The sequence below is a fragment of the Haemaphysalis longicornis genome, unplaced genomic scaffold (assembly GCF_048455015.1).
Source record: "Haemaphysalis longicornis isolate Haplotype H1 unplaced genomic scaffold, Haemaphysalis longicornis Haplotype H1 scaffold_12, whole genome shotgun sequence".
In the NCBI taxonomy this organism is placed as follows: domain Eukaryota; kingdom Metazoa; phylum Arthropoda; class Arachnida; order Ixodida; family Ixodidae; genus Haemaphysalis; species Haemaphysalis longicornis.
In genome coordinates this window covers 1015437-1042532 of record NW_027526225.1, presented here as the reverse complement: position 1 = coordinate 1042532, position 27096 = coordinate 1015437, and the positions used below count along the sequence as shown (strand labels likewise).

At 48.2% G+C, this 27096-nt stretch overlaps 1 protein-coding gene across 1 annotated transcript in view; it reads left to right on the top strand.

Annotated features, from left to right (window-relative positions):
• Positions 1-3204: 3204 nt before the first annotated feature.
• The window catches only part of LOC144162248 (uncharacterized), a 42619-nt gene continuing 18727 nt past the window's right edge, over positions 3205-27096 (top strand). The window contains exons 1-3 of the mRNA XM_077692708.1: positions 3205-3837; positions 15456-15576; positions 21860-23117. Coding sequence (XP_077548834.1) covers positions 3580-3837; positions 15456-15576; positions 21860-23117 — 1637 coding nt within the window. The 5' untranslated portion in view covers positions 3205-3579. The remainder of the gene's footprint in view (positions 3838-15455; positions 15577-21859; positions 23118-27096) is intronic.

The window sequence follows — 27096 nt, the reverse complement described above, 5'->3', positions numbered from 1 at the left end:
CACGAGAGGTCGTGCACGTGCGACTAAGAAACTTGTTCAGCTCAAGTAAATACAGCCTTAGGAAATATATTACATATGCACAGATGCAAAATACATTGTGCACAAATACAAACATAAATATAAATACACTGACCCCCCCCCCCCCTCCTTCCCTCATACAGGCGCTCATGCATAGGTGCAGTAGTGGTGGGACCATTTCTTGCTACTTTGAAGTTGGGACCATTTGTTCCGGGACCATTTCGTAAGGGGCACGCCCTATAGGAGGCGCGCAAAGCGATCCAAGATGGCTGTCCTAAGGAGGATCGGGGGGTTCCCTCTACGGACCGCCGCTTATGTGCGCGTTGAAAGCAAAAAGGGTAGTCTACTTTTTAACGTGGTTAGGTGGCGGTGACGCCAGATTTTAACGGCTGTACTTAACTTAGATGTACGCGCCACATTAGAACTAAAGACAAACATTTCGGCCCACAAGCGAAGGGGAAGAGACATGGCAAAAGCCGCTCACGTCGCTTGCTGCGGCGGTATGGCTGCCAGCGCGCGATCTGCGCCGCTACAAAGTTTCTGCCTCCAAATATCACTGCTTCAATATCCACCACCACAATTAGTAGAGTTCGCTCATTAGCGGTACGGACGTATCACAGTACACGAGCTTACTAGGTGTTTTATTAACGCCCGCTTACTTGACAAATCCTGCCTGTATAAGGCATTTTTATAGTACACCGCTCGGTAGCACGTTGTGTTTCTCCGTGCAGAACACGCAAGTCAATGGCCTGGCCAGCATGAATAGTAATAGTTTCCCACTAGGTCTGTTTTACCACCAGCGAAGGCAAAAATATAAACGTTTCCAATCAATTGCAAACTACCTAAGCGTGACGTCTTCTTTTTGTTTAAAATACCGAGCGGTCGACGCCGCGGCAGTCGTAGTCACATTGCCCCCTGCTAAAACCAATATTTTGATAAGACACACTATTAGTAGAGCGTTGGATGCTGCTTACAAAGAAAAAAAAACACATCCAAACCAGCCAAGAAAAAAAACCAGCCAAAACAATTTTGTGGCTCCGGATTGCAGCTGACTATAAACACTTGAAACTTCTATGCAGAATGTTAACCTGCAAACCAGCTTGAGCTGCTTTCATACTATCACCTAACGTTTACTGCATTGCTAAAAGCGGCTCCTTGAAACAAGGAAATTCAAGGAAGAAATACAAAGCTCTTTGCACGTAATGCTGATTCTAAATGCTGATTCTAATTGTAATGTTGATTCTAAACTAGCGCGCCTGTTGTCTGTGAAATGTGAGGTGATGGCCAAGGTGTCCCCAAATCACAAACTGCCCTCGCGATGTCGTACGTGCAAACAGCTTTGTTCATATGAGCCCATATAATCTGAAAACGCGTCCGCACAACGCACGATGCGCAAAGCAAAGAAACGGTCAACGGCGGTAGGTCGGGTAGGTTTTGGAAACCGATTATGGTTCAGCGTAACATCTCACTACTAAAATGTGTTATGCCTGCGCTCTCACGCCCTTGCTTTGCTATGTAAGAACATCAGCACGAAGAAAATAAAATTATACCAACGAATTGTTATCGTTCCTTGCACGATTAGGGCGACGGACATCTGCGACCTGGATCGAACTTGTGATATGCATACAAACGTCAAGTAAGGGTGACGGAAACTAAAGGCGTCCGCCCTGTAACAGCAGAGTTGTTTAGACTGGTTGGAAAATAATTGCAAGGATTTAAAAGCGTTGCACGAAGACGAGGGACTAAAATATCACAATACACACCATGGGCACTGTGTTCGGTTCCTAGTTTTCGTGCAGCGTGTTAAAATCTCTTGCACGCGGTGTATCAAGCGCGAGACCCTTTAGAACATAACATATGCATCCGGTGAATTTTGTGCTTATCACGTGAAAACGGCGTCAAAATCCCTACGGGCGAACGCTGCCGGCCAACGTGCAGGCGTGCGGGCTCCGACGTTTCCGTCGCTCGCCGATCCTCCATAGAGTGATTTCTCCTCCTGCCACCGCGCGGCGCCACCATCTACGCTCCTTGCGATTAGTTCAGGGACCATTTGTTGCGGAGCCATTTGTTCCGGGACCATTTCTTCCGCGACCGGACCCGGCCCACCAATCAGCTCGATTTTACTGTTGAATAAAGTGTTCTCCACCTCCCTCCCCTCCTCTTAAGTGCAGTTTTCGTATAGCGCATATCTGAATATTGGAAAGATATGGCTGTGGGAAAAGTACCGAAATATCCCTCCAGGCATGCACAAACAGTGGTACTGTAGCTTTATCGTAGACGTGACTCATTTTGCTCAATAAACCTCCACACTGGTTAGAAGCCTGGTATAAAACCAGCGCGCGGCTATACACAAGGTGGGTTATTTGGAACTCAACCTGCAGTTTTTGCAGCCCATAGTGCCTGTCGGTATACTTCCATGCCATGACAACGTAAAGTGATGTGATACAACGCTTTCGAGCGTTCGGCAAGGCTGCAAAAACTGTTTTACCTTACATACGATTACCGGTGTAGTGAAATTACCGCAGTAGTGAAATCTGCGTCGGATAGTAAACCCAGGTGCGGCAACTTATCAACCAATTTCTACCCTGCTGCTAACTATCTTGCATAAACTGCCGAACTTGTTCCTGGCAGTAATCTCCACTTTAGACCAAATCTGTAAGCACTCGTTTTCAATCGCTGTGACCCACAGAAAAGGGAGGATTTATGTCCAGAGCTAAGAGAATTGTATTCAAATATAGTATGGCGTTCCAGACGGGTTCACGGATTCCTTTCTTAATTACTTCTTGCCATTGTTTTACCCGTATGTCTGAGGTTTTGTTGCTGTTTCAAAGTGTGCACAGGCTACCTAAACAACATTGCTGAACTTACGATTTTCAAATGAACCGCTCCCTAATGCTGCAGCGCTGGGTTTTGCCGCATTCCTCAAAAACAAAAACCACAAGGTCATTGACCTATTGAAACAAACTTATGGGGTTGTTTTTAATAACTGCATGCATTGCAGCCAGAACTGGAAATTGTGAAACACTATTTTTACGCGAAACAAGCTTTCTCGCACGTCAAGTTGCGGAAACCACGGAAACAAACTGGTGGCGCCCTCGCATGAGCAAGGCAGAAAGCTAGATAAATTTTGCAGCTCGGCTTGGCTGCAGGACCCCTCAATCCGGCCAGTACGCTATCCAATCCACGGCTCCCTTTGTTTCTTTTTTGCCTTCCTCCTCGACGCGAGCTTCCGAGCCGGCCGCCGCCGCCGCCGCTCCCGCAGCAACCAAGCCCGGTCAGCAGCAGCGTGCGGTGGACGCAAGCTCGCCATGCGAGGTGGGATCTGCAGCGCCCTGGGCCCAGCCGCGGCCCCGCTAGGTCGCCGCTGAGTCGGCGTCGCCCCCAACACCGAGACGCACGGACGCCGAGGCCGCCTTTGTGTGCCGCTTTTGTCGAAGCCGCGGAGGAGCCGCCGCAAGCAGAAGCCACTACTGCCGCCCGCAGCGCCACCGGCTGACGAGCAGGGGCGGCGCGCTTTATTATTTTTTTCGCTTGCCCTCATAGGGGGGGTCCCAAACAAACATGGTGGACGTTTGGGATGTCCGTACTCAACTGCTGAACTACTTTCACTCGCATCCCGGCGAAAATGTGCGTACGGTGGACCTCTGTCGCGTGATCAAGCAGCCCAAGAAGACAATCAACAGTGTGCTGTATAGGCTTCAAAGGGACGGCGTGCTGCAGAAAGTGGTCGAAAGTCCGCCGACATGGAGGGAATCTGGATCCGCTGGTAGTCGCATTGAACAGCAATTCTCAATCGGCTATCCCAACGACGGAGCCGCGGTGAGTCCCATTCGAGTCCCCTTTCGCTCGTTTTTCCGCGCCGCTATCGTTCGCGTCCGACCCGCATCGCCGTAAAGGCAGAGTCCGGGCAGCCGCAACGCCGGCGGCTGGGGACGGCGTAAGCTAGCCCGAGTCGCGCGTTGTCACTGAGCGCTTTTGTCTGCTCGCTTGGCCAGGAGCACAGAAGAAGCGCGTCTCGGCGAGTTGCACGGGTCGACGCTGGTCGCGTCGGGACCGTACGGGTCCCTCGTGCAAGCTCCGATGTAGCCGCCGCGACATCTCCCGAGTTTTTCTCTTTGTTTCCCCCCCTCCCTCCCTCCCGTGTCAGACGGTTCATCTGGCGAGGGCCGGACAGCCGTTGCCGAGCGCGCACGCAGCCAGCCTGCTCCGTTCTCCCGCTGGCTGAGAAAATCGATGAATGGATACCCCCCTTCTCCCCCCCTTACCGTGCCTTAATGTTTCGGATGGAGTTCTCTCGGTGGCTCCCTGGCCAGCGCTTGCTTGCAGCCGGCCCAGCGCCCGACTTCGGTAGCGGTTTTCAGAGCGCCGGTTGCTCTCGCCCAAATATGCAACATCTCCGGCCGGCGTTACCTTTACCTATCGTCGTTCGCATCGTCTCTCGTGTCGTTAAACTCCCCCCCCCCCTTCACCCCTTTCTGTCCAGACCGCTCTGATCCTTTCTTTTTTTTTTTTTTTTTTGATGAGTACTACGGAGCGGCTGTTCCTTTGTCGATCATTTCTCTCCTTTGTTGTTGAGGAGAAAGCGAAACAGCGAAAGCAAAAGCGAAGTTTCGCGGCGACGTCGTTCGCGCGGGAGTCTCGCATCACAGATCGAGAACACGGCGAGGAGCTCGCGCGCCGGGCGAGTCGATAATGTGGAGACGCGCCTGAGACCCCTCCGGCGAGGTAGCGCTCTTTGACGGCTGCTCCGCTGACGGAGCAGCCAGCGTTCCCTGAGCCTTTCTCCGGTTCGTGGCCGGGCGTCAGGTAACGAGTTCCTCGCGAATCTCAACCTCGCCGGCCCGCGCGCGTACAACAGCTCGGCTGCGTGATCGTTGGTCGACTCGTTTTTTTGTCTGCTATTTTTCTGTCGTCTGCCCGTCGCGGCCTCTGCAGTGTTCCACTAGGCCTATCTGCCGTCGCTCGGCCCAACTGTCACAATCGGCGCACCGCGAATCCTGACCTAAAGTCCGGCCCTTAAGTGTCGATAAACGTGAGATTGAGATGTATCAATGCGGGAGACGTCGCCGTTTGAATTCGAGGCGGCTTTCTCGGTGACTTGTGTCGATTCGCGAGCTCGTCTGACAAAGCCGTGCAGTTTGTTTATTTTGTTTTTGCCCTTTGTGGCGGACTGGGGAAGCGCTCTGCGTGCGGAGCGCTGTGGTTATTTTATTTTTTAATTTTTTTTCGTGGAGCGCCAGGGAAATATAGCCCCTGGAATTGCGAGTGAATGAACAACAAAAAATATACTCCAGGTGCGCGCGCGTTATTGCGAGCAGCGGCGTTTTTTTCCGTTCCCGGAGCATCCTCGCGAAGTGTAGCCGGTCGAACGACCAGTGCGTGGCTTGTTTTTGTCGCGCTTGCACGAAGTGCAATGTGCGCTTTGCCAGCCAGCCAGCCAGCGGGGCAAAAACAAAAACAGGCAGAAAAGTAAGAAAAGCGAGGCGAAGCTGCCGAATCGGAGAAAGAAGTAGAAAATCCCGTGAAGTCACGTCGGAGGAGCTTTAATCGCGAAAACGCGTACGGCACGACTTTCGCTCGTACGGGTGGCCTCTTAATGCCAGACGACGGGGAAATTGGGAAAAGGAACGCGCAGCTCGATCGAGCACCGCGTCTGATCGCACGTCATGGATTGATGGGGGAGTCGGCGCTGTTAGCGTTTTGTTGGTCGCAGCGGCGTCGTTTTTGTGTTTCTTTCGCCGTGCCGTCCTCGCTTTTTTTTTTGTTTTGTTTCCGTTTGTGGAGGTTCTTTATTTTATTCCCGTGGCAATTTCGCGAATGTCGCATTTGATCAGGGGCAGCCTCTATCGTGTGTCAGCGTCTGCCGCTGCGCGACATCTGCTGCTTATCGCTCGCTCGTTGTCGTGAATATGTATCGGACACAAGCGCGAACCTGATATGGAGTGACCCCGTTTTTAAAAGCCTGGCCCTGCCCCCCCATTTCATTGTCTTCTTTGTTTTGCAAGGCGGGTTGTGGAAGGAAGGATACGCGATGGTTGCGGGCGTTCATCTGCCAACTTCTTTTTTTTTTTTTGCTTTTCATGTAAGAACAGGCTATCTGCATTTGTATTGGCAAGAGGTCCTGTTCTTGAAACGGTCGAGTTCATCTGCCAACTTTTTCTCTTTTTTTTTTTTGCTTTTCATGTAAGAACAGGCTATCTGCATTTGTATTTGCAAGAGATCGTGTTGTTGAAACGGTTGAGTTTGCAGTTGGATGTCGGCTTGTGAATTCTTGTACTGCGGGCAAATCCAATGCTGTCTGTGCGCATTGGCTTGTGGCCCATTTTGCATGGGGTCTGTAACGGGGAAATTTTAGGACTTCTATTGTGATGGGAATTGTGGGGTACAGGAGAAAAATTGCAGGAACTACAACAGGTGCGGTTCGGTTGCCTTCAAACTCCCTAGCATGGACCAAAAGGGCTGCTGCTTCAGGGTGTCTTTGTGACCTGGAATGAAACAAACAGCTCAGAGAAGTCAGCTGATATCATGGCAGGAGACATGTTAGGTGGAATCTAGCTACCACGGAGAGAAAAAATTAGAGAACGAGACACTTCTGATACTAAAGGATGTGATTGCCTCGGTTTTGCGCTGGCCAATATGTCGTCTTTGTTCCATATGCTAAACAAGACGTCTGAGATAAAATTGCTCACAGCTACAGAAGCAGGGTAGTCCGTTCTGCAGTCAAGTTTTACATTGCCGGAGTTCTTGACAGATGCAACTGTTTCCTGTTTCAAGGGGAGTTTTGTATGGATGTTTTCCTCTCTTCTGGCTCTGCCGGGACTAATCAAGGCCACTTGGGCACTATTGTTTCTTGGCGCTTGAAGTGACGGCCAATGTTCCGCAAACATTGAACCAAAAGTCAAGAATGAAAGAAATTTGTAAAACTAAAAAGAAATTCAGTGAGGCACTGAAGACTCCTTGCGTGCGTTACAGGCCTTATGTTTATTTCACTCCATGAGTATGTCTGCGTGAATCAGCCACGAGCACGTGATGGCAGCCATCGCGATAACTAGCCAATCCCCCGAGTGGTTATGTGAGTATTGTGGGTGGGTATGTTGACGTTGCAGCCAATGGGATTTTTGGTGTCACCGCGGGCACAAGACCAGCCGCCTACAACAAACTTCCGCAGGATGTGTCGCATAAGCCACTTGCTGCTGGTAATGCCCCTGGAGGTTAGCAACAGCATCTGACATTTCTAGAAAACAGCGGGAACAGCTCCTATGCCCCCGCTCTGCCCATGTATTTATTTTACTCCCTGTATACATTATCTTATGTGTGTTCTGTGCCCTAAAATATGTTTCTCGTGTCACATTTTTTCTGCCTGTACCGAAATTATGCTTACGGATATGAATTTTCCCTCAAGACCGCCCGAATTCCCCCATTTTCTTATTCGCTTGTTTGTTTAGAGAGCAGTCGTGTTTGTGTCCGTGTAATGTGGGGCCAGTGATGCAATTTACTTTTAACAAACTCGCTAAAAATTTCAGCAAGTTTTGTAAATTATTATGAGACAAGGTGGATTTGTTGGATGCGTTGCATTCTTCAATGGATCTAAAAATTTTAATTGTAGATGGACTGCTGGGAAACTCCTCTTCAGCTGTTCTCGCTTCAAGCTACTGTCTTGCAGTTTCGATTCTTGTGCGAGGTGTATGTAATTGGGGAAGGCTCTTAAGCATAGGCTGGGGGAAGGACTTGAATGGTAATCATGATGACAACAGGAGGACGGGTGGGGGTTAAAATAATTACTCAAGATTTTCTTCTTTTTTTTTTAGATGCACACCGTGAAAGGTTGCCAAAAGGCATTGGCAAAAGTGCCAAGCTGCACTAGCCACAAAATAAACTTCTCTGGTGTTACAGTGTGCTGTATAAAAGGGTTGCGACTCAAGTGACAAAAACTACATAAAAAAATCCGCAGGCCTTAGGCCTGTAGAAAGCCGTTCTAGCTTGTGTTCAAGGCCTGCGGGATTTTTTTGGTCTAGTGTAGGTATGTTGAGATCAGCGGAGTCGCAACCTTTTTACACAGCACAGTGCAAAGCTAGAGCAGTTTTTTTCATTTTGGGACAGCTGCAAGTTGTGGCTCGCTCAGCCCCATCGACAAACAAGCCATGCTACAAAAACACTTGGGGCCGTTGATTTATTGCCACGTATTTAAGGGCCAAATGTTCGAAATCAGCTTGCAGCCCTTGAAACAGTAATGTTCATTGGCTAGTCATTGCCTCTAAAAGTAAAGGAGTTGCTGTTGTTTCCACAGGGTTTGCACAGGTCCTTGAAAACCTTGAAAACCCTTGAATTTAGAAGTGTCAATTTCAAGGCCTGGAAAGTCCTTTAATTTTTAAATGGTCCTTGAAAACCCTTGATTTTTCCGGAGAGAATCAATGGCCCTGTCTTTTCACAAGAATTCAAAGTGTTTGTCGTGGATTTTAGGTGCTAACAAATGTAAAGAAACATCGTAACAATCAAGTTTAAGTGTATTGCGTGAAATTACAAGTTTGGTGGATTTTCATTATTACAAGGCAACATTGGGAGCAGACACTTGTCAATCCAATCCATGTGACGATACAATCCAGTGAAAGCCAGCTTCTGTTCTCTATCTTGCATCTTCCATATAGTCTGTGGACGCATGCTCCTTGCATGTTTCCTGTGCCTCATTCGCTCCATCTGCGTTTGCTTTTTCGTGCAAATGGTGGACGTGTACATTGTTCATCCTGCCTTGCAGCAACACTTGCGGATTTAATTTTAGCTGATACTCTTGCTGACAAAGGAGGAGATGCAGGCAACATTAACGAAGTTTTAAAATCAAACAGCCTCAGCAAACACAAAGGAAAAAGAAAAACCTCTAAATACCAGCCATGAAATAAAAAATAAAGCTGGGGAAACATTTACGAACCCGTTAGCAACTATCTAAATGTGCACTAATGTGCTTAGGTATTGTGCAATAAAAAACTTTTGCATTGTGTTGGAAAAGTTATAAATAATCCCATATAAAAATTTAGATGGGGACCTTGAAAATGTGTTTTCTGGTCCTTGAAAGTCCTTGAAAACCCTTGAATTTTTGCTTTTCAAGCCTGTACGAACCCTGTTCCAGAAACGCAGTATGTTCAGCAACAAAAATGGCATGTTTGTGTGAAGACTTGTAAGGAATGCGGTGTTTTAAAACGATAGCTACCTGCATTTCAATTGCCACCACCCACTGTTTTCGAGGGACATCCCAACTTTTCTGTGCATCGAGGAAGAGGTTTCGTTAGCCCAAGCTATAACAACCTGTTTGGCATCTCGTTCCAGCATAACTGAAGCGGCATCGCGTTGCGCGTTTAGTCATTGTCACGTTGCGCTTGATAGTTGCAGTGCGGTGAAACGAGATGCACGGGGCGGCGTGCCGGCATTCACTTGTGGGATATCATTGCCGCCTGGCGTTACGCCTGAGAGGTCGGACACAATCGATAGTCCTGTGTAGGCCAACACCGTGCTTGTTTACTATGGAGGAGGCAGCGGCAGCTAAAGCAGGGACGGTGTGCAGTGCAAGGCTTCGTTTTACGACGGGGACGGCGTTTGCAATTGAGGAAGCCTGCCTTGTCAAGCAGGGAACCACGTGCTTCCGGTCAAGCTGATGGAATAGCGGTGTTCTGATTTTTTTTTTTTTTTTTTTTTTTTTTCAAGATTTCTAATAAAAGTTTCGGGGCTTTTGCTTCACGATATTTGCGAGGGTTTTTTCTTTATGATACACAAGGTTCAGTTTTTAGGATATTATTCTGTCTAGCGGTAACCTTTAAAGGGGCCATAAAACTAAATATGAAGTTCATTTTGAAAGAACAAGCCCTCCGGGGGGACCATGCATTTCCTGTCAAGGTGCGTTTTAGCGGCGTTCTGTTTGTCTTGGAGGTTATTGCGGAAAAAAGCTTTCGTCATGTAGCTGCGTGCAGAATTTTTTCGCGACTCTTAGCTCTCGCTACCGTGTTTAATATTTTGGTGCGCAGCTTGTTGCGAGTGCTTGCCATACCGGAATGCTTGGAACAAAACTAAAATGTACAAGACATCAACTTTTATTTCCACGTCGGGAAAGGAAGTCATCTTTTTTAAATCACAGTTATTGTGCGGCAGATGGTGCGACTCCTCTGAAGTTATTTTTACTGAGAACCTGAGCGGTAGGCAGTCATCACAATGTTACATCATGCTAGTGGAGTGGCCAAAGAGTCAGCAGTGACAGGTAAAGGGCAGGTGATGATAGCGCTGTCTCCAGTTTGATTGCAAAATAAAAACTTCTGCGTTTGGGCATATTCAGCTGTACGTGTTGTCAGTGAATGCGAGCACAGTGTTTTCTTCAATGTGCGCAGAATTTCTGCAGGTGTGGGGAAAATTGGGAAGCATAACTGACCATAACCAACCACAGTGTCTATCACCACACTGACGGTGTATTCACATGACGGATGGGCTGTAGCTGGGCAGACGATCGGGTAGCAGAAAGCATTCGCACCTGCAGATCGGAATAGCCAACAGCGAGGCGCATGGATTAGATTGCTGTTGACTCCACAGCCCCCCCTTCCAAATGCTAGCAGTGTGCACTGGAGTGAATTGGATGCCGAAATAGATCATGTGAAAAGGATGTTTGTTTGCAATGACAGCTGCTTTATCAAAACTCTATGAAGCGCAGCTGTATGGAGCTGGGTTCGGTGCACGTGCTTGCCAGGCATAGTCAGCCTAGCACTTTTACTGGATAAGCTGCTCTAATTCTTCTGAATCAAGAGTTGCGAGAGTTAGAAAACAGAGAAACGAAAGCACGGGGCATTGTGCCGGTGTAAGTTGGCAGGCTTTTTGCGTTGCCAGCGCAATCCTCACGATTCCGACCTGAAATCCTTTGTTTAAGCTCTTTCGCCCATTCTCTTACAACTTGGCTCTAAAGGGACGCTAAACCGTAAAGTAAGTTTGCCTATTTCGGTAGATTAGAGCACTGTAAATAGATATATCCGGCTTGCAGCAGCAGCAGTTGCTTATTAAATAAACACAGAAAATGCCAAAAGCTCGAAAACGGGTGTCGCCAATCGGCGCACTTTCCCGCACTACGATTTGGGCCATCATCAACAAACAAGCAATTACTGAAGACAAAATACAAGTTCCACTATATCAATAGATTAGCTCACCAGGAACACAAATATACCGCTTTTAAGTGTAGCTTTTCAAAAATGGAGTAGAAAATAGCGAACGTTTAAAGACGTGTCACCACCCCTCGCTATGCCACACCACTTATACCCGTGCTACACGAGCGTTTTGAAGGCCTTTGAATCGAATGTCATTTTGACTCAAATGACACATTTGAGCTGCTTCACGACGTTTTTCAAAGGCCTTTAATCGAAATGCCATTTGAGTCAAAGGAGCACCAATCGAAGGCCTTTGAGGTTCTCAAAGGCCTTTGAAACGCGAACTCTCTGTCGCATCTTCTACAATTATTGACGAGTAAAACTTAATGTTTAAAAAGTGCACGATCTTCGTAATTTGTCACTTGTTTATGTTTTCTAACACTCGCGGTACGATTACTAGGCTGTTTGTTAGTGCATGTTTTGTGCGTGCTGGTAGATTATCATTTTATCACTAATAATTGTTTTTTTTTTTTTTTTTTTTTCTCGATTTTAACTCTAAAATTAAATTTTTGCCAAGAACGAAACAGGGCCGTAATGGTGGCACCAAAACATGGCGGGCAAACGCGGAAGCTTTCAAGTGCCTTTGAGAATTGTCGTGTAGATCGGCGGAAATCCTCTCAGTTCGAATGGCATTGGAAATTTCGAAGGCTGTTTGACTGAAATGTGATTTCGAACACTCATGTAGCACAGGTATTACACCGGAAACGCTTAAAATTGCACGACAAATGCTTTAGCGATACGCCTTCACAAGTTTATAAAAACTAAACTGGAAGTTTTTGTAGTTTCATGTTTGAACGTCAAAGAGCAAAAAGAAAGCTAGAAACAATACTGCGAGAGCACAGCTGATAAATCACCTGGCAACCCCATGCACAAAAGTTTGTTTCGGTTTCATTGCCATACCTGGCACAATACTTAGCCAGATAATTGTGCTATCCTTGTACAGTGCTGGGGGCATAGCCATGTTTTTATGACCCCCTGCGTGCTTTTGCTGCGCTACAAAAAATAAATAAACAAAAGACACGGGAGCGGTTATTTTGGAGAAGGTCAGTATTTTCAAGTGTGCACAGTGTCTGGTGTATGCAGCATCTTCTCTGGCTGCCACGGGATAGCACAATTCATCCTCTTGGGATGAACAGTGGGATGAACACTGGATGGCTGGCTGTTTCCCCCGTGCAAGGCGAGTGCAGGAGCCAGCCGCAAGGAGTTAGTTCGACGTCAACATCTGCGCAACGTAGAAAGGACAATGCTTTTCTATAATGAAACGTACAATACTGATCACGGTCCTATGAAGAAACATTTTGCTTAGTGGTCTGGGGCGGCAAAGGACTCGAATGGGAAAGCACAACTGAGTTGACCGAAACTGGCTAAAACGTTCAGTACGTGGTAGTAGTGTTGTATTCAATTGCTTGTATGCCGCAATGCGTCACTGCTGCCTTCATTGCTTTCGCTATATTGTGACGCAAGCAGTGACTGCAGAAGCCGCTGTTTGCGTCGTGGAATCGGTGCGAGGGAACTGAATACGAGAAATGGGTTCTTTAATTAGCAGTTTCTCAGCAATTGAGGCATCTTTCGGCACTGAATGAAGGCTAAAATGGCGATGGGGAGGTGAGAGTTTCGATTGAAACCAACTTGCTTGTTGCCCTCAGTGCCCATTTAACGGCGAGAATCGGTGGAGCTTGCCCAAGTTTTTTCCCTGAAACAAAACACTAAGGCTGGGACGTGTAAATGCGGAACAAATATATACAGGAACTTTTTTTAACATAGTGGGCTGAGACGGGAACAGTGCCTCAGAACAGAGGTAGGCTTTCTTTCAGTTTCGTTAGCCTCACAGTACGTGCGCAGTCGACCGATGTGCGAGCCTACCCTTTTTTGGGCACTCTGTGACGGGCCGTTCAACGTCGTGAGGGCCCATCACAGGAGAGGAGAAGGGAGAGGAATTTGAGACAGGAGAGATGAATGGAACCTATCATGTATTATCTCTCCGCACAAACAAGGCACTCGAACAAAAGCCAACGGGCTACAAAACTTCAAATTGTTCACTTAACTCGTGTTAAGTGAACAAGAGTTGAGACTCAGCCATTAGGGTCCCTTTAGCTGCCAGCAACGAGTTTGTATGCCCATCCACGATTGAGAACGTGTGGGGAAGGCCAGTGACATTGTCACACTTGTTTGTTTGCACTGCAGCGCATCTGGTCTGTGCCAGAGAAGACAGTGCAAGCTGTCGCTCGGAAGTTCAAGGCATGAAGTTTCATTCAGTGATACCCAGACGGGAATGTGGCATCCGTGTTAATAATAATAAGCAAGCTCTGATAAGGCATTTGTACTTTGATGAGAACAATGGGTATTAGTGGCTATGGATTGCCTTCGCTCGAAATGTTGCTATGGCTGCGCAAATGCATTTTTTCACAAGTAAAGCATTCATTGAACAAAAAATTGTTGTTTGCAAGTTAGTGTGCATACGCGACGGCCGCTTTTCTGATGGAGGCGAAAAGCAAAAACGCCCGTGTGTACGAGATTTCGGCGCACGATAAAGATCCCCAGGTGGTCAAAATTAATCCGGAGCCCTCCACTACGGCGCGCCTCATCGCCTGCATTGCGTCGGCGTGTTAAACCCCACAATCAATCAAGTTAGTGTGCATAATGAGTCTGGCCGCTAAAAACAAGTGCTGTGTGGAATTAAACAGCGCATTTACACATGAAGCAGGCAATTTGAATTGAATACAGTGACATACTTCTTCTTTCGGAAGGACGTGGAAAGCCCATTAAGAAGTAGGTGTAAACAGTGGAAAGGGCTCTTTAGCCACCCTCAAAGGCTGGTGCTGCTTCATTGCACCCTTCAGTGCGGAAGAAGCAATAAAAACAGAAAAGGCAATGGAAGAAGCAGAAAACGGGAGACCCTTGAGACATGCATGAATCCATTTGTACTAGTCCCATTTATTGCAAATCCCGCTTTCCTGGCCTCCTCAGGCATTGTAACTAATTCATGCTTTGCACATTTTGATGATTTCTGGTTTAATAAAATTCTGTGCGGTACCGTACAAAATACTGTACAAAAAGGCATTTGAAGGGCAGCACTTAAGCTGATCATGGGGCAACACTTTAATAGCCCCACAAAGCAGGGCTGCTTGCATATTGGACTAAATTGGATAAATGTGATAATTATATGCTGCAAGGCACCCAAAGAACCTTTTAGCTGTGTTGTTCAGGTGTCACAATGTAAGGGTGCTGTCGTAATTGAAGTACGTAAAAAAAAAAATCCTTGGGCAACAGTCAGCAACAGCCGCTCAGGTAACCAGGTGTATCAGGGAGGCGCTGAAGAATTGGCAGCCTAAGATTGGGAAGTTATTAAGAATGATGACAGGGCGAAAGCCTGTTTGTCCCTTTTAACTGCGAAAAACCCCAACAAGTAGTGCTCACGTGCAATTTGCAATTTAATTTTAGCTGTCAAGCGCTGCATGACCTTTTGCATTGAGATAGCCCACATTTTCAGTGCATAGATTTTCGTAATGAATGTACAGGTGCCGTAAAAAGTAATTAGAACACAATCTCGTAAATTTACACGAATTTCTTCTTCCGGAACTTGCCTGGCTGCATTGGTGTGCGTTTAAAGGAGTGCTCCCTAATAGAAAAAGCTTCCTGAAAATCGGTAATGGCTGTCATGAAGCCAGTAAGACATGTTTTGTGATATTCACAAATCCTTGCTCCGATTACTTATGGCGGCACCTGTGCACTGTACTGGGTACATGTGAAGAACGTCAATAATAGCTCATGTAGCGTATCGCTCCAAAAAAGTGACAGACCGGATGCCAGCACTCACATGCGTTTTGAAAGGAGGTTTCATGCAATGCATGATGTTTCACATTGTTCGTTTGTCATTGCTGCAGTAGTTTATGAGCAGATTAAGTCTCAAAAATCATGGAAACAACTCGTGCCACATTCAAGGCACACAGGCAACTTTGTCGTTCTCAGGTTGTACGCTAGTATAGACTCTTACTTTGTAGGTTTGATGTGAATGTACACAGTAAAGATGAATTGAACTCGCCAAAAGGTTTCCTGCGTGCGGTTTAATGCTGTAAAAAATTTGTTGCCCCTTTCGAAAAGACGTGCTCTTATCGGCGGATCAAGCTAGGGGCTCAGAGAGGAGAACGGTTCTCCTGGAGGAACTTTGGTAGTGGGAGGGTTGAAGCGATAGCTGCATGCGCCGTTAATGTCCTTTGACCGAATGCCCGAGAGCCCGTGCGTCAATGTTCTTCCTCTCCCTCTGCGCAGGCCGATGGTTGGCATAAGTTGAGAGGGCATCCCGACGAGAACTCGACTGGCAAGCCTCTGGCCATCACAGACGGCCGTTCGCCGCCCCCACCTTTCCCCACGGGAGCGACGGATGTGTCTGGTCAGTTCCCCTCTCCCTCTCTCTCTCTCTCGTCTTTGCTGGGATGGCAGAACCCAGATGGATCGGAAAGGGTTTTGTTGTAAACGTGTGGTGTGTGCAGGGAATTTTGGGAAGCAAACGTTCAGAGTGTTCATAATAAGCTACGAATCAAAATGTACAAGTTATACGTAAATGGCTTGAGCTGTAATGATGTCGCGCCAATCGAAGGTTTAAGAGAAAAATAACTCGTGTCATGGGAAACAAGCTTGGAAAACAAGGAAGAAACAAATATTCACCCCTTTTTTAAAGGTTCTCCGAAGGATAAAGTTAAGAGGACGCTAAAGGGTGGAAACAAGTTTGCCTGTATCGATAGATTAAAATGCCGGGAATCCAAATTCACCGTTCTCACAACTCACAGTTTAATCAGGCAGAAAATGCCAGAAACATGAAAACGGATGCCGACGCCCCGGGCGCTTTCGGGTACTGCAGTCTGTGACGTCACAATATTCATGCATGCCGAGAGCTCATTGGAGAAGCATCTATAAATGTTTTTCCAAAAATAAAGTTCCTAAGTGGTTGAGCGTGTGAAATAAATGTAAATCAAAGTTTTTCATGAGGTGACGTAATCTAAAAAACGCAGACAACAGATTTCATACAATGCGAGACAGGCTGCTTCCCTCGCGCTTCAAAGTCGGCCATCGTGCTTTCAGTTTCGCTTTTAAAAAGCTTTGACGCACAATTAGCGAAGTCAGTAACCTACCGCGGGAAACGCCCGAGTTTCTGCAAGCAATATCTCTGGCAGGAAGCGGCAAAAGGACAAGATGCACTGCAGGCATTTACAGCGACTTGACCGGCCTGAGCTTATAATCCGTTGTCTGCGCGCGGATGTTGCTATCAGTAAGGTGTGCCCACGCCCTGTTCGAACCTTATTGCCCGTGAAAGGGTAGGGTACTTAGTGCAGGGGGTTAGCCGAACAATCTAAACTTGGGCTCTTTGCTCGCTGCGAGCCGCCATTGATAAATAACCCGTGCATCATGCGCGCATTGCTCTACCCTTGTTATGGGAAGGCCGGGCAAAGCCGCTATGAAGTTCGGCCATTCGGCCACAAAGACTGCTCGAGACAGCTGTGGGAAACGAGTGTGCATTTCACGCCAGGTTGGCGTGTCACATGAGAGAAGAGAATATGGGATGGACGTGATCACCAGAGGAGCTGAGACGAAGGCTGCCGCTTGCGCGATATTTGAAACGTCATTTGTCAGCTTTGTTCGTGGCCGGCCTGAAGTCTGGGTGGCCGCTGGAGGCGGGGACAACGGCCGCTGGAGTGGTGAAAAGCACTTTTGCGTTCGGTTGGTGGCAAATAATGAAAGTGAAAGCCAGCCTCCTAGGTCAAAGAAACGTTCTTGGTGGTTGGTCAATGCTTGGCGATGTAAAAGCTACTGTTGCCAGACCGCACCGGCGCCTCGTTCCTATTTTGTGACGAGATGCTTACGTCACGAAAAAATGAAAGCGGAGCGGGCGAGAGAAATGCCAGCTTTCCTTGTGGATTTCTCGGGAAATAACGCGTTGCTGCTCGTCGAACAAAAGCTGAGAGCGCTGCGAAACGCATGATCTCTAAGTTAAAACAACATTTCATTCAACCTTTAGTGTCCCTTTAATGGTCTGTAACTATACATTAATCCAGCTCGACAATAAATGTACCGTACCTCATGGCAGAATCTCAGCAGTAGGATTTTTTTTTTTAAACATACAAAAATATTGATTTGCACTGCTGTCACAATCCTTTCTCGTCACTGAGGTCTCACTTAGCTATTCATAAAAAGCATATGAAAGATTTCTAGAAAGCCCGAGATAGACAACATTAGGGTGTGGGCTTCTAAATTTGCAGAAGGTGCATTTGACAGCTTTGTTAAACATTGTCGCTGTTGAGGATGATGAATAAAAGAAGCAGGGCTGCACAAGGCTACAATACAGTGCAGCTGAACACGATTTAGTCTACAAAAAAGAAAGGGAGAGGAGTTCGTACTTTCAATTATTTTCTAGCTTAATATAGCGTATTTAAACAAACACTTAAAAGAAGTACGGAGACCAACATTTTGTTCCATTGTTATTGCCTTTATCGATGCTTAATGGCCTGGCGAATCCGAAACGGCACTTTAAATGCTTGAGCGCGCGATAATTAATTACATTGAACGGCCTGAAAGTTTTCCCCGGGTGGCACATTTGACAGAACCACGGTCAGACCTAACCTCTTTGTGTGAACATCAAAACTGCATGGGTGGTTGAAGGTGTTTCGACAGTCCTGCCACTGGAGCTGAGCGGCTGAGCTGCCTGGAGGCGTTAGGCCTAGGCTCGTGCGAATAGGGATATTTTAGTTTGAAGCGAATTCGAAGCAAATTTGAAGCAAATTGCATTCGAATCCTTTCGAAGCGAATTCGAATAGCTGTCAGGTGTCACTGAGCTTCCTGTCATTGAGACACTGAGCTTCGGGGCCTGGCGGGACCTTCATAAAAAAGTTCTGTTGGACGCGTTTGCCATGTCACTTGACTGATTGAAGCAGCTGATGCCCACTGAAGTTCAAGAGCGGAGTGCAGTCAGTGCCTGCTCACTGCACGCATGTCACACGGCAACCAAGCAATTTGTTTCGTTATTGTTTCATTCTTTGAAACAATGAAACAGGAGCCTCGACTACCTTGACGATTGTGCGCGCGTAAGATGGCTACGACAACGCTCTGAATGTGGCTTAGCTTGTCTTGGCTCCACATGTCAATATGTAGGCTGGTGTCAGTGGCACTGCGGCTTGCCTAACGAAACCAAAATTTGAACGCAGTCTTGATATTCATTCACCCCGAATTCATTCACCCCGAATACTACGAAATATCGGAAATTTTGAATTCGAGTCGAAACAAGTTCGAATGCTGTAATATTCATTCAAATATTCGAAGCGCCCGAATACTCGCACAAGCCTAGTTAGGCCTGCCATTGCAATGGAAATTTGATGACCGCTTTCAATAAAAGTCCTGATGGCGACTTCTGTTGCGATTCTGAGCTATTTTATCGGCTCCTTTCCCGCGCAAGGAACTTCATTTTTGGCAAGAGTACCTTTCTGGGCATCGGTTATGCCTGTAGCTCTGGCTACGTGCATCAGTGCGTGAACGCGCCACCGCCCAGTCACCACTAGCCGGGCCACACGTATGAAGTGACGTCACGAGTTTCTGACGAGCATTGGACGCTACGGCTGCGTCACTTCTCTTCCTTATCCCAGGGTGATGACGCACCGATGTCCATTTGCTGCGTGCCGCTCCGCGTGCTGTATTGTCGGCACGATAAATGAGATCAAATCAAAGTATACTCTACGCGTTGCAGGCCACTCATATTTAAGCCGTGGTATTCTGTTGAGTAAAGGAAGCAAACTGTAATAATATTAACACCAAAAATTGGTGTCAGTACCTCTTGAAGGCTGTGAAATGAAGTTGTATTATACCCCTGTCCCATGGGCACTTTCTATCTGAATTGAAGCGAAGCGCGCTTGTCGCACTGCCACTGCTACACGGCGCGTTTAAATCCCGATTGAGAAGTTGCACCGGCTGCACTCACGTATGCCAGATGGTGCTAAAAATGTACTTCACGACCGGTGTCTGGTGACGTTGCACGATCGTAGCTATATGTAAAACTATGAATATCACCGCACGCTTATTTGGGTCAAGTTATTTGATGCAATTTCTGGCTGTGGTTGAAGTTGTCAGCTTCTGTGCCGTTAGTCAGCGGGGACAAGAGTATCACCGCTTTCGTCCGATCGCACCTGGAAGCCTCGATCGTGCTTGAGAAACCAGGATTGAGTTCGAGCGGGATTGACAATGCTGTGTACCAGCGCCCGATCCGGGTTGAGCTCGATCTGGATCGACTCAATCGCGATTGAAAGTGCCCATTTGGCAGGGGTATTGGAACGTTATGGCAGGGTGGAGAACCAGACCCACTGCAGCACTTGGTAGGCACCTTTGCTTATTTGCAGTGGAAGCAGCCGGCTACCGGGTACCATACCTACCGTGTCCAGGCAGATTCAGTAAGGTGCACTTCAGCAGGTGCAATGATAAGGGTGTAGGTGAAAGAGAAGGGAAGATCTATTGCCAGAAGTGCCTTGCAAACTTTTGCTTTTGTAGTTGGCAGTCTTTCTACTGGTTACGTAAACTGCAATGGGCTAAAATGGATGTCAAGAAGTCGTGAGAGACCTTGCTTGCGCAAGAGCTCAAAAAGCACGCAAAAAAGAAAATAAGGGGCGGCTGCAGTGTTCCTCTGCGAGCCGAACAGTCGCCACTGGTCGGCTTGCAGTCATGTCGCAGAAAATCTTGCATGTATCGGCCATACAGACCCCACATCTTCAGTCGCAGGCGTACAGACCTTTATCAGCATGGAGTATAGAGAAAGTGTCGCACTTGTTTTTAGAAGTCTTTTGCATAACACATCGGACTTGCTCACCAATACTGTTACTGTCGTCGTAGTATTGGCGACTTCTCCTTGGTTTACCAGCAAGATGTATGCCTAGAAAAAAAGGAGATATTCGACATAAGGTATTTGCAAAGGCTTTGCAGATATGTTTCGTGGGTTTTTACTATACGAGTGTCCTCGCTTGTGCACAGAAGGACAAGTAGAAGTTACATGGCATTGCCAAGGTAGAGGTGCTTGACTGATGAAAACTGGAGGAGGAGGAAAGACTGGAGAAGTTTCCAGAACTGAAATCCTAGTCTCCTTTATTCCAGGTGGAAAGGAAAGACAGTCAGCCGGTGAAACTCAAATGTTTTGGAAGGGCCTGTAACAGATAATACTGTTACGTCCAATGTAGTGGAACAAGACAATGATATTGCTCTCCGCAGTTTCTGGCGTAGCACTTGGCACAAAGTTTAGAGATGTCCAGTGTTTCAATTAAAATCTGAGGTGAGGGAAATGGAACAGGCAAAGCCTGTAAGGTGTTGAGAAGGGTGATTCACTAGGTACGTCAAATCCATCACAGCCTCACGACTCACAGAAATGCCTATGCATAATGTAGTAGGCATACGTCGTGTTTAACGATCACTGAGCCTGCAAGCACGTGACTTGAGAAAATTAGTGTCATCCCTAGCAGAGGAAGGAGGACTTGCCGCTCCACTTGACTAAATTAATAAGCTCTGTTTTTCAGAATGCAGAAATGATATGGTCGGGCTTTTTAACATTTTGATAGTGCAGAGGAGCCGTCAGTACCATGCACAGTGCCAGAACTTAAAGGGACGGACCACCGATTTTTGTCATGTATATGTTGTCTAGCTCATATGAAAGCCAGCATTTTATATAGCTCGGTAACCACAAGCAATTTATAAACAAATTGGTACAAATAACTTTAATTTGGCACCAAAGTTTCGTAAATCTGAAATCGTAGTGTCGAAACTTGACACTACACTGTGTGTCCCTGTCACGTGACCTGCAAACCTAGCAGCTACTGTAACAACCGAAATGTTTATTCACTAATTGAAAACCTCTTAACATAAGTATTTGTATAAGTGTAAATATAAGGGTAAAATAAATGTAACTGAGCCTCCATGCCCCGAATTAATGGCAGTGTTCAGTAAACAGACCCAGTGAAGGAGCTTTGACAATTCTGCCTGAGTCAGGGGTGTTTCTTCTGCCGAAAAATTCGATTTCAGTTTCCAAATTCGCCAACAACTTCAAAAAAAGGACACGCCTGGGGAGAATCGAACTACGGACCTTGACAACGTGGAGCCGGATTCTACCTATAGTCCACTCCCACAGATGGTGCCTTCGTGCAAACTAGACTAGTGAATTAAAAAAAAAACAAAAGAATAAGAAAGCCTGCGATTCACACTTAGCTGGGGACAAGTTCTTAAATATCATCTCCCATGCAGACAAAACTATGTTGCCGCGCTACTGTATGTCATGATTGCCAGAACTATATTTGGGAGGACACATACGGCTTGTAGATCTAAAAATTTCCATTTAAAAAGTTCTAGGGCGTTATCAGCAAAACCGTTTCTTGTTAAGGTGCTTTAAGGGATGCCCTTTCATTTGGGATAGAGAACATATACTCGACAAAAATCGGTTGTCTGTCCCTTTAAATAAATTGAGCAACGTTACTTGCTGCTAAGACCGAGCTCTTCAGCAGCAACGTGAAGCGGGCCACTCACATTAGCCAGTGTTGCCAGGAGAAGTATGTGTGCAATCGTCCGCCACTTTTGTGACCCCCTGGTGTGGCCGTGGCAGCTGGGAGGCGTCTGCGCCCCGTACTCATGCCCTTTCCCTGCCCCGTGTTGGCGTGCAGATGCGCTGGTCAACGAGGAGGAGCAGCAGGGGCCGGTGCGGCTGTCCGAGGGCTCGCCCCCTCCCAACCTACCTCCCAACCTGGTGGTCACCCGCGGAGGCGGCAGGTTCGCGGCCGCGCAGCCCTGCCCCCCTGCGGCCCCTCCCCCCCCGCTGGGCCCTCATCCACCGCAGCAGTCGCCCCCGCCCCCGGCGGCCCTGGTCGCGCCCGTGCCCAACAACTCGCTCGTCCCGGTCGCCAACTCCCTGTTGCCGGTGGCCCCCGTCGCCCCTGCGGCCAGCGGCGCCCTGGCGGTGCCCGCGGCGGCGGCCCCTGCCGCGGCGGCGGCGGCCTCCAACAACATCTTGCAGACGGACCTGACGGCGCTGGTCATTTCGCACCTGCGCACCATCGGCACGCCCGTGTACACCAAGGACATGGTCAAGGCCCTAGGCCTGAAGCACAAGCGCGAGGTGAACCCCATCCTGTACCGGCTGCAGGACCGCGGCGTGCTCACCAAGGTGTGGGACACCCCGCCGGCCTGGACCCTCGTGCCGGGCAGCTACGGGGACCTCGAGCGCAACAACCTGTTCGCGGCCGCCGCGGCTGCCGCAGCCGCCAGCAAGCAGCAGATTGCGCCACCGCCACCCCGCGACGCGGCCGCCGCTCCGCCGGACTTTGGCGGCGAGGACGACATCGCCGCCGGGCCCAACGGGGTGGGGCCGCGGGGTGGCCCCAAGGGGCCCCCCAACAAGCCCGCCCGGCAGCCCCTCCCTCCGCACGAGCTGCTGCGGCTGAGCAACACCTTCGCGCAGATGATGATGCAGCAGCAGGCGGCCGCGGCAGCGGCCGGCATGGCGGCGGCAGCCAACGGCGGGGTGGTCCCGCAGGGCACCCCGCCGTCCGCCGCCCTGGCGGCGGCGGCGGCGGCGGCGGCGGCCAACCTCAAGATCACCCAGTCGGTGGTGTCGCAGTCGCTCGAGGTGAGCTACGCCCAGCAGCAACAGCAGCAACAGCAGCAGCAGCAACAGCAGCCCAACAATGGCTGCGAAGTGGGCGGCAGCAACGGCAGCGTGCGGGAAGAGACACCCCCCGCCGCTGCACCCCCGGCCCCCACGCCCCCCTCGAACCCACCGGGCCCGCAGAGCATCTCCAAGTTCCCGAGCTACGCATCCCTGACCAAGAACCCCGTGAGCGCGTTCCACGAGTTTGGCCAGATGCAGCACGTCGAGGCCAAGATCGACATTGTGGCCACGGATGGCCCACCCCACAACCCAAGGTGAGGCGCACGTCTCCTTTCCCCCATTCAGTCTTTCGTCTTCGGCAGGGACCATAGCTGCACAAGGAATCGGAGGCTAACAGGTCGCAGTATCTATCATTGGGCATTCCAGTGTTGCCAGTGTCACTTCAGGTGTACCGCAGGGCTCAGTCCTTTGGCCGCTCTTGTTCCTCATAGGTAATGACCTAGCGTATTATATAAGAAACTAGATCATACTCAGGCGGCTGTATCATTGAACGGCCTCATCCAGTACTGCCAGCCTACATGCATGGTGTGACAAATAGCAAATGGAAAGCAACCAAAGCAGCGTCTTTTCTTTGGAAATTTTTGCCACCCTGCACATTTTGTTCATTCAATGGTGTCTCTTTCAAACCATTTCTGAATGCAATCATCTTCGCTTAAATTAGAGATGCTGGGCTGAAATCATGTTTGTTTGTTAAAAAATCAGTGCTGCCACTCCTGCGCCAAATGCGCCAATTTGCGCCAAATGAGGTATCCTGCGCCATCCTGATAAAAAAACCACGATTTTGCAAGCAAGTGCGCCAAAAGTGCGCCAAAATTTGTGTCGCGCCAATCGCATGCAGCCTGTTACAAGCACTACTTCGCAGTGGTCTCTAGACATTTACTATAACTAAATCTGGTTGATAACTTGAACTCCCTCGCACCCGTAATCGTGTTTTCCGCGGTGAGTTTGGTTGGCGCCGTCACTGGACCACCGATAGTGTTTTCGTCTAGCAAGTCATTGCAGCGCTGGCGTACCGCGGTTAAAAACTTTCCGTCTTGTTGTAGTTTCCAATAATTCCTGCTATAAAGAATAGGTAGTTTTAGGTGGCGTTTATTGCCGGCCCTCTCCGCTCCGAGAGCCAGCGGGAGCGCTGTTTCGCGGCATGCGTGACGCGGTCGGCTGCAAGCTCTCGCTTCGCTTGTTGGGCTCGCGGAGGGGACCGCCGCAAGTGAAGCGGGCCGTGAAAAACAGCCAGTCTCTCTAAAGCACGAACCTCATGGAACGTTTTCTGCTTGCGAAAACGCGCCGCGTAAGCACCCGCACTTTGCGCGCGGCGTGGCAACATGGCGGCGGCTTCGGCCGCGAAGTGGTGTGGGGAGCTCGAGCGACCACTTTTAAGCGCTCTCTAAAACACCGCTCAAGGCGAGCACGAAGTTGCTTGTGTGGTAAAGGAGCTTATAATGTGGGCGAAATCGGTACTATAAAACATCATCCGCGTCGCTAGTAAAAACGTCCATGCAATACCTGCCCGGGTAGTAAGCCTAAAAACCGCCGACGGAGCCAGCCGGCCGTGACCGGGCTGTCTCGAGCGCTTCAAGACCGCCGCCATGAGGCACGCGCCTCCCCATTGGCGCAAGTCGCCAGGCTCCTCCCACTGCCGCGCGTGACGCGCGTCATTTTCTGAGCGTAGTAGAAACTGCCGCGTGCGGGTGTGAAAAAATCGCACGCGCAACGCCGACGCGCACGAATCGCATGCAAAAGTGCTCCATGCGCATTTCTCATGCACATTTCCAGCTAGATTGGAAATGCGCACGGGGACTGATAGCAAGCGCCTGCATCTAATAAAATGAAAAAGTAAAACACGAGGGCTTGCCTCAACAATTAATAAACTAGAAAAGAGGCGCGTTGTTTTTTTGCTAGGCAGGTTTGTCGAAGCATTTCAATATTCATTATCGTGTTGCATGTTGTCTTTTATCCACACCAGAAAGGAACTAAATACCTTGCAAATTATGTTTTGTTGCATTTTTGCTATTGCGTGGATACTTGGGGATTTAATTGCATCAAACTTCTGGCGACTTCTAGCGACTGTTTCGAAATAAGTGGGAAAAAAATCCCATTGCCCCAGGAATGACAGGTCGGGCTATAAAGAGCCAAATATGGCTACTTTTTCTTGTGGTTGTAGAACTTTTCTTTATTGGCTATTTCGCTATTCTTGGGCTATTGGGAGAGCTGACTGTGAAAGCTATTTTTAATGCATGTTCGAGCCTGCCAACTATGAAGCGTTTTCAGTGACTCCTTGAAAAAGACTTCCCCTAGTAGGGACAAGAAGACCATTATTCTTGAGCTGTGCCGTCCATTTGTGATCGTATGTGGGAAAAGCACCTTCAAGCGCATTCCATGACGACCTACACATCAATTACTGGACGATACTGGTCAATCTTTAGTGTTGAGAGATGCTTTGGACTCATCTAGCAGTTGATGTTTAGTTGCTCCAAGGTGCTCCAAAACTGGCATTTAGGTGCTCCAAATTGCTCCAAAATTAATAATTTGCTGATACAAAAATTGCTCCAAATCACCGTTCATCAGTGGCACCACTGAAAATGCTCTTCTTTATTTACCCTTATTTTCAAAATTTGCATGTTATCTTCACTGTGGGAAAAAAAATTCACGTGATTATGCCGTGTTCTCGTCGTCAAAAGCGCCCATGAATGTAGTCAAGTCATGCGTCAAACTCGCATTCTTGTATCTGGTGCTGCAAAGAAAAATACAAACTGTGCAAGAAGAAACAACTCACGGGATATTTATTTTTTTCCCTTGCATTCTGCTTGCAACTGCTTTAGCGATATTTAATTAAACAGCATTTGAAACTGCTCGAAGCATTCTCCTGGGTTCAGGCCAGGGTTGTTACTGCAGGTTTTGCAGAAAAAGTTTCCCTCCTGCCTCCTTGTGTTTTTCTGTCACTACAAACAGCACAGTCCTTACTGCTTTGGCCTGGGAGCTTGTAGATGAAATGGCTCGTCCCATCGTGCCTTTTCTCGCACTCCATACGTGCAGCCGGGCCCCACTTTTTGGCTCAAACCCTCGGGATTACCCGCCAGCTGTTGGATGAGGTTTCGGCGATACTGCAGGTTTTGCTGCTCTTTCTTGCCATGATTCTGCAGCTGTGTGCACCTCCAAACCAAACTATTGATAATGGAAACCTCCAGATGCGAGGAAAAAACATTCGTCACCATTTCATTGTCTTTAAAGAAAATGCGTAGCTCACAGAGTAATGAACCGCACGGCACTGTCTCCACCGCTGTCAGGGTTTTCGTCACTTGCTTCTGTCGAATCACCGCGATTACCAACTGATGGAGGCGTGCAATAAGATCTCTTCCTCACTGAAGTCATCACTTTCGCTAAGCGCAGCCCCGTAGAAGGCACGTGACGAGAAAGTGGCCATGCCTCTCAGCGATCAGTGGGCTTGTGAAAACAGTCTGGAATCCAGGAGGCCCGTGCTGAAGATTGTGCTGCACCCCAGTGGAAAAAGAAGAAAACTTCAACAAACAAAGTTCACTTATGCCTCAAGAGATGGCGCATCGGTAGAAAAACCGCAAAATTTAACCTTGAACACCCAAGTCGGGCGTACCCTGACAGCGGACTGCAAAGGTTTAAGCAAATTATGAAACGGAACAAGTATGCACTTTTCCGACGTGGACCTTTGCCGTTGCACAGTACAACAAACTTGCGACATGATTGCCCCCAGACACTGTCGCAGCAAGCAAAAAGCAAGGTTGCTCATCCTTGCCCCCTGCTTGCATTACCAGCAGCAGCATACCATTGCAACATTGGTATGCATCCCTTTCACCATACTGTAACCCCAAAGGGGGTGTTGATGGTTTTAAGTTGAGCAGAAGGGGGAAATCTGAAACAGGTTACAAAGTTGATGCTGCATGAAAGAGAAAAACGCCAAAGTACATTGACCGCACATTATCAACAATGGCATTAGAACCGTTTCACAGTGAACTGGTAACTATTGTTATTTTTTCTTTCCGGTTCAGTTTGGGCTAAAATTCCTGTTTGGTTCCCGTTTTCAGTTCAGCTTGGTTCGGTTCCATTTTGACACTGTTAACGTTGTTGAGCAAAAAAAAAAAAAGATCAGCATATTTGAAGCAATGCAACAGCACGTAGCGTGTATTGGGCAGTGTTCTTTGAATTGAAAATAAATGTGTGCTTGACATTCGTGATAGCAGGTAAATAATGTGTGTTGAAAAC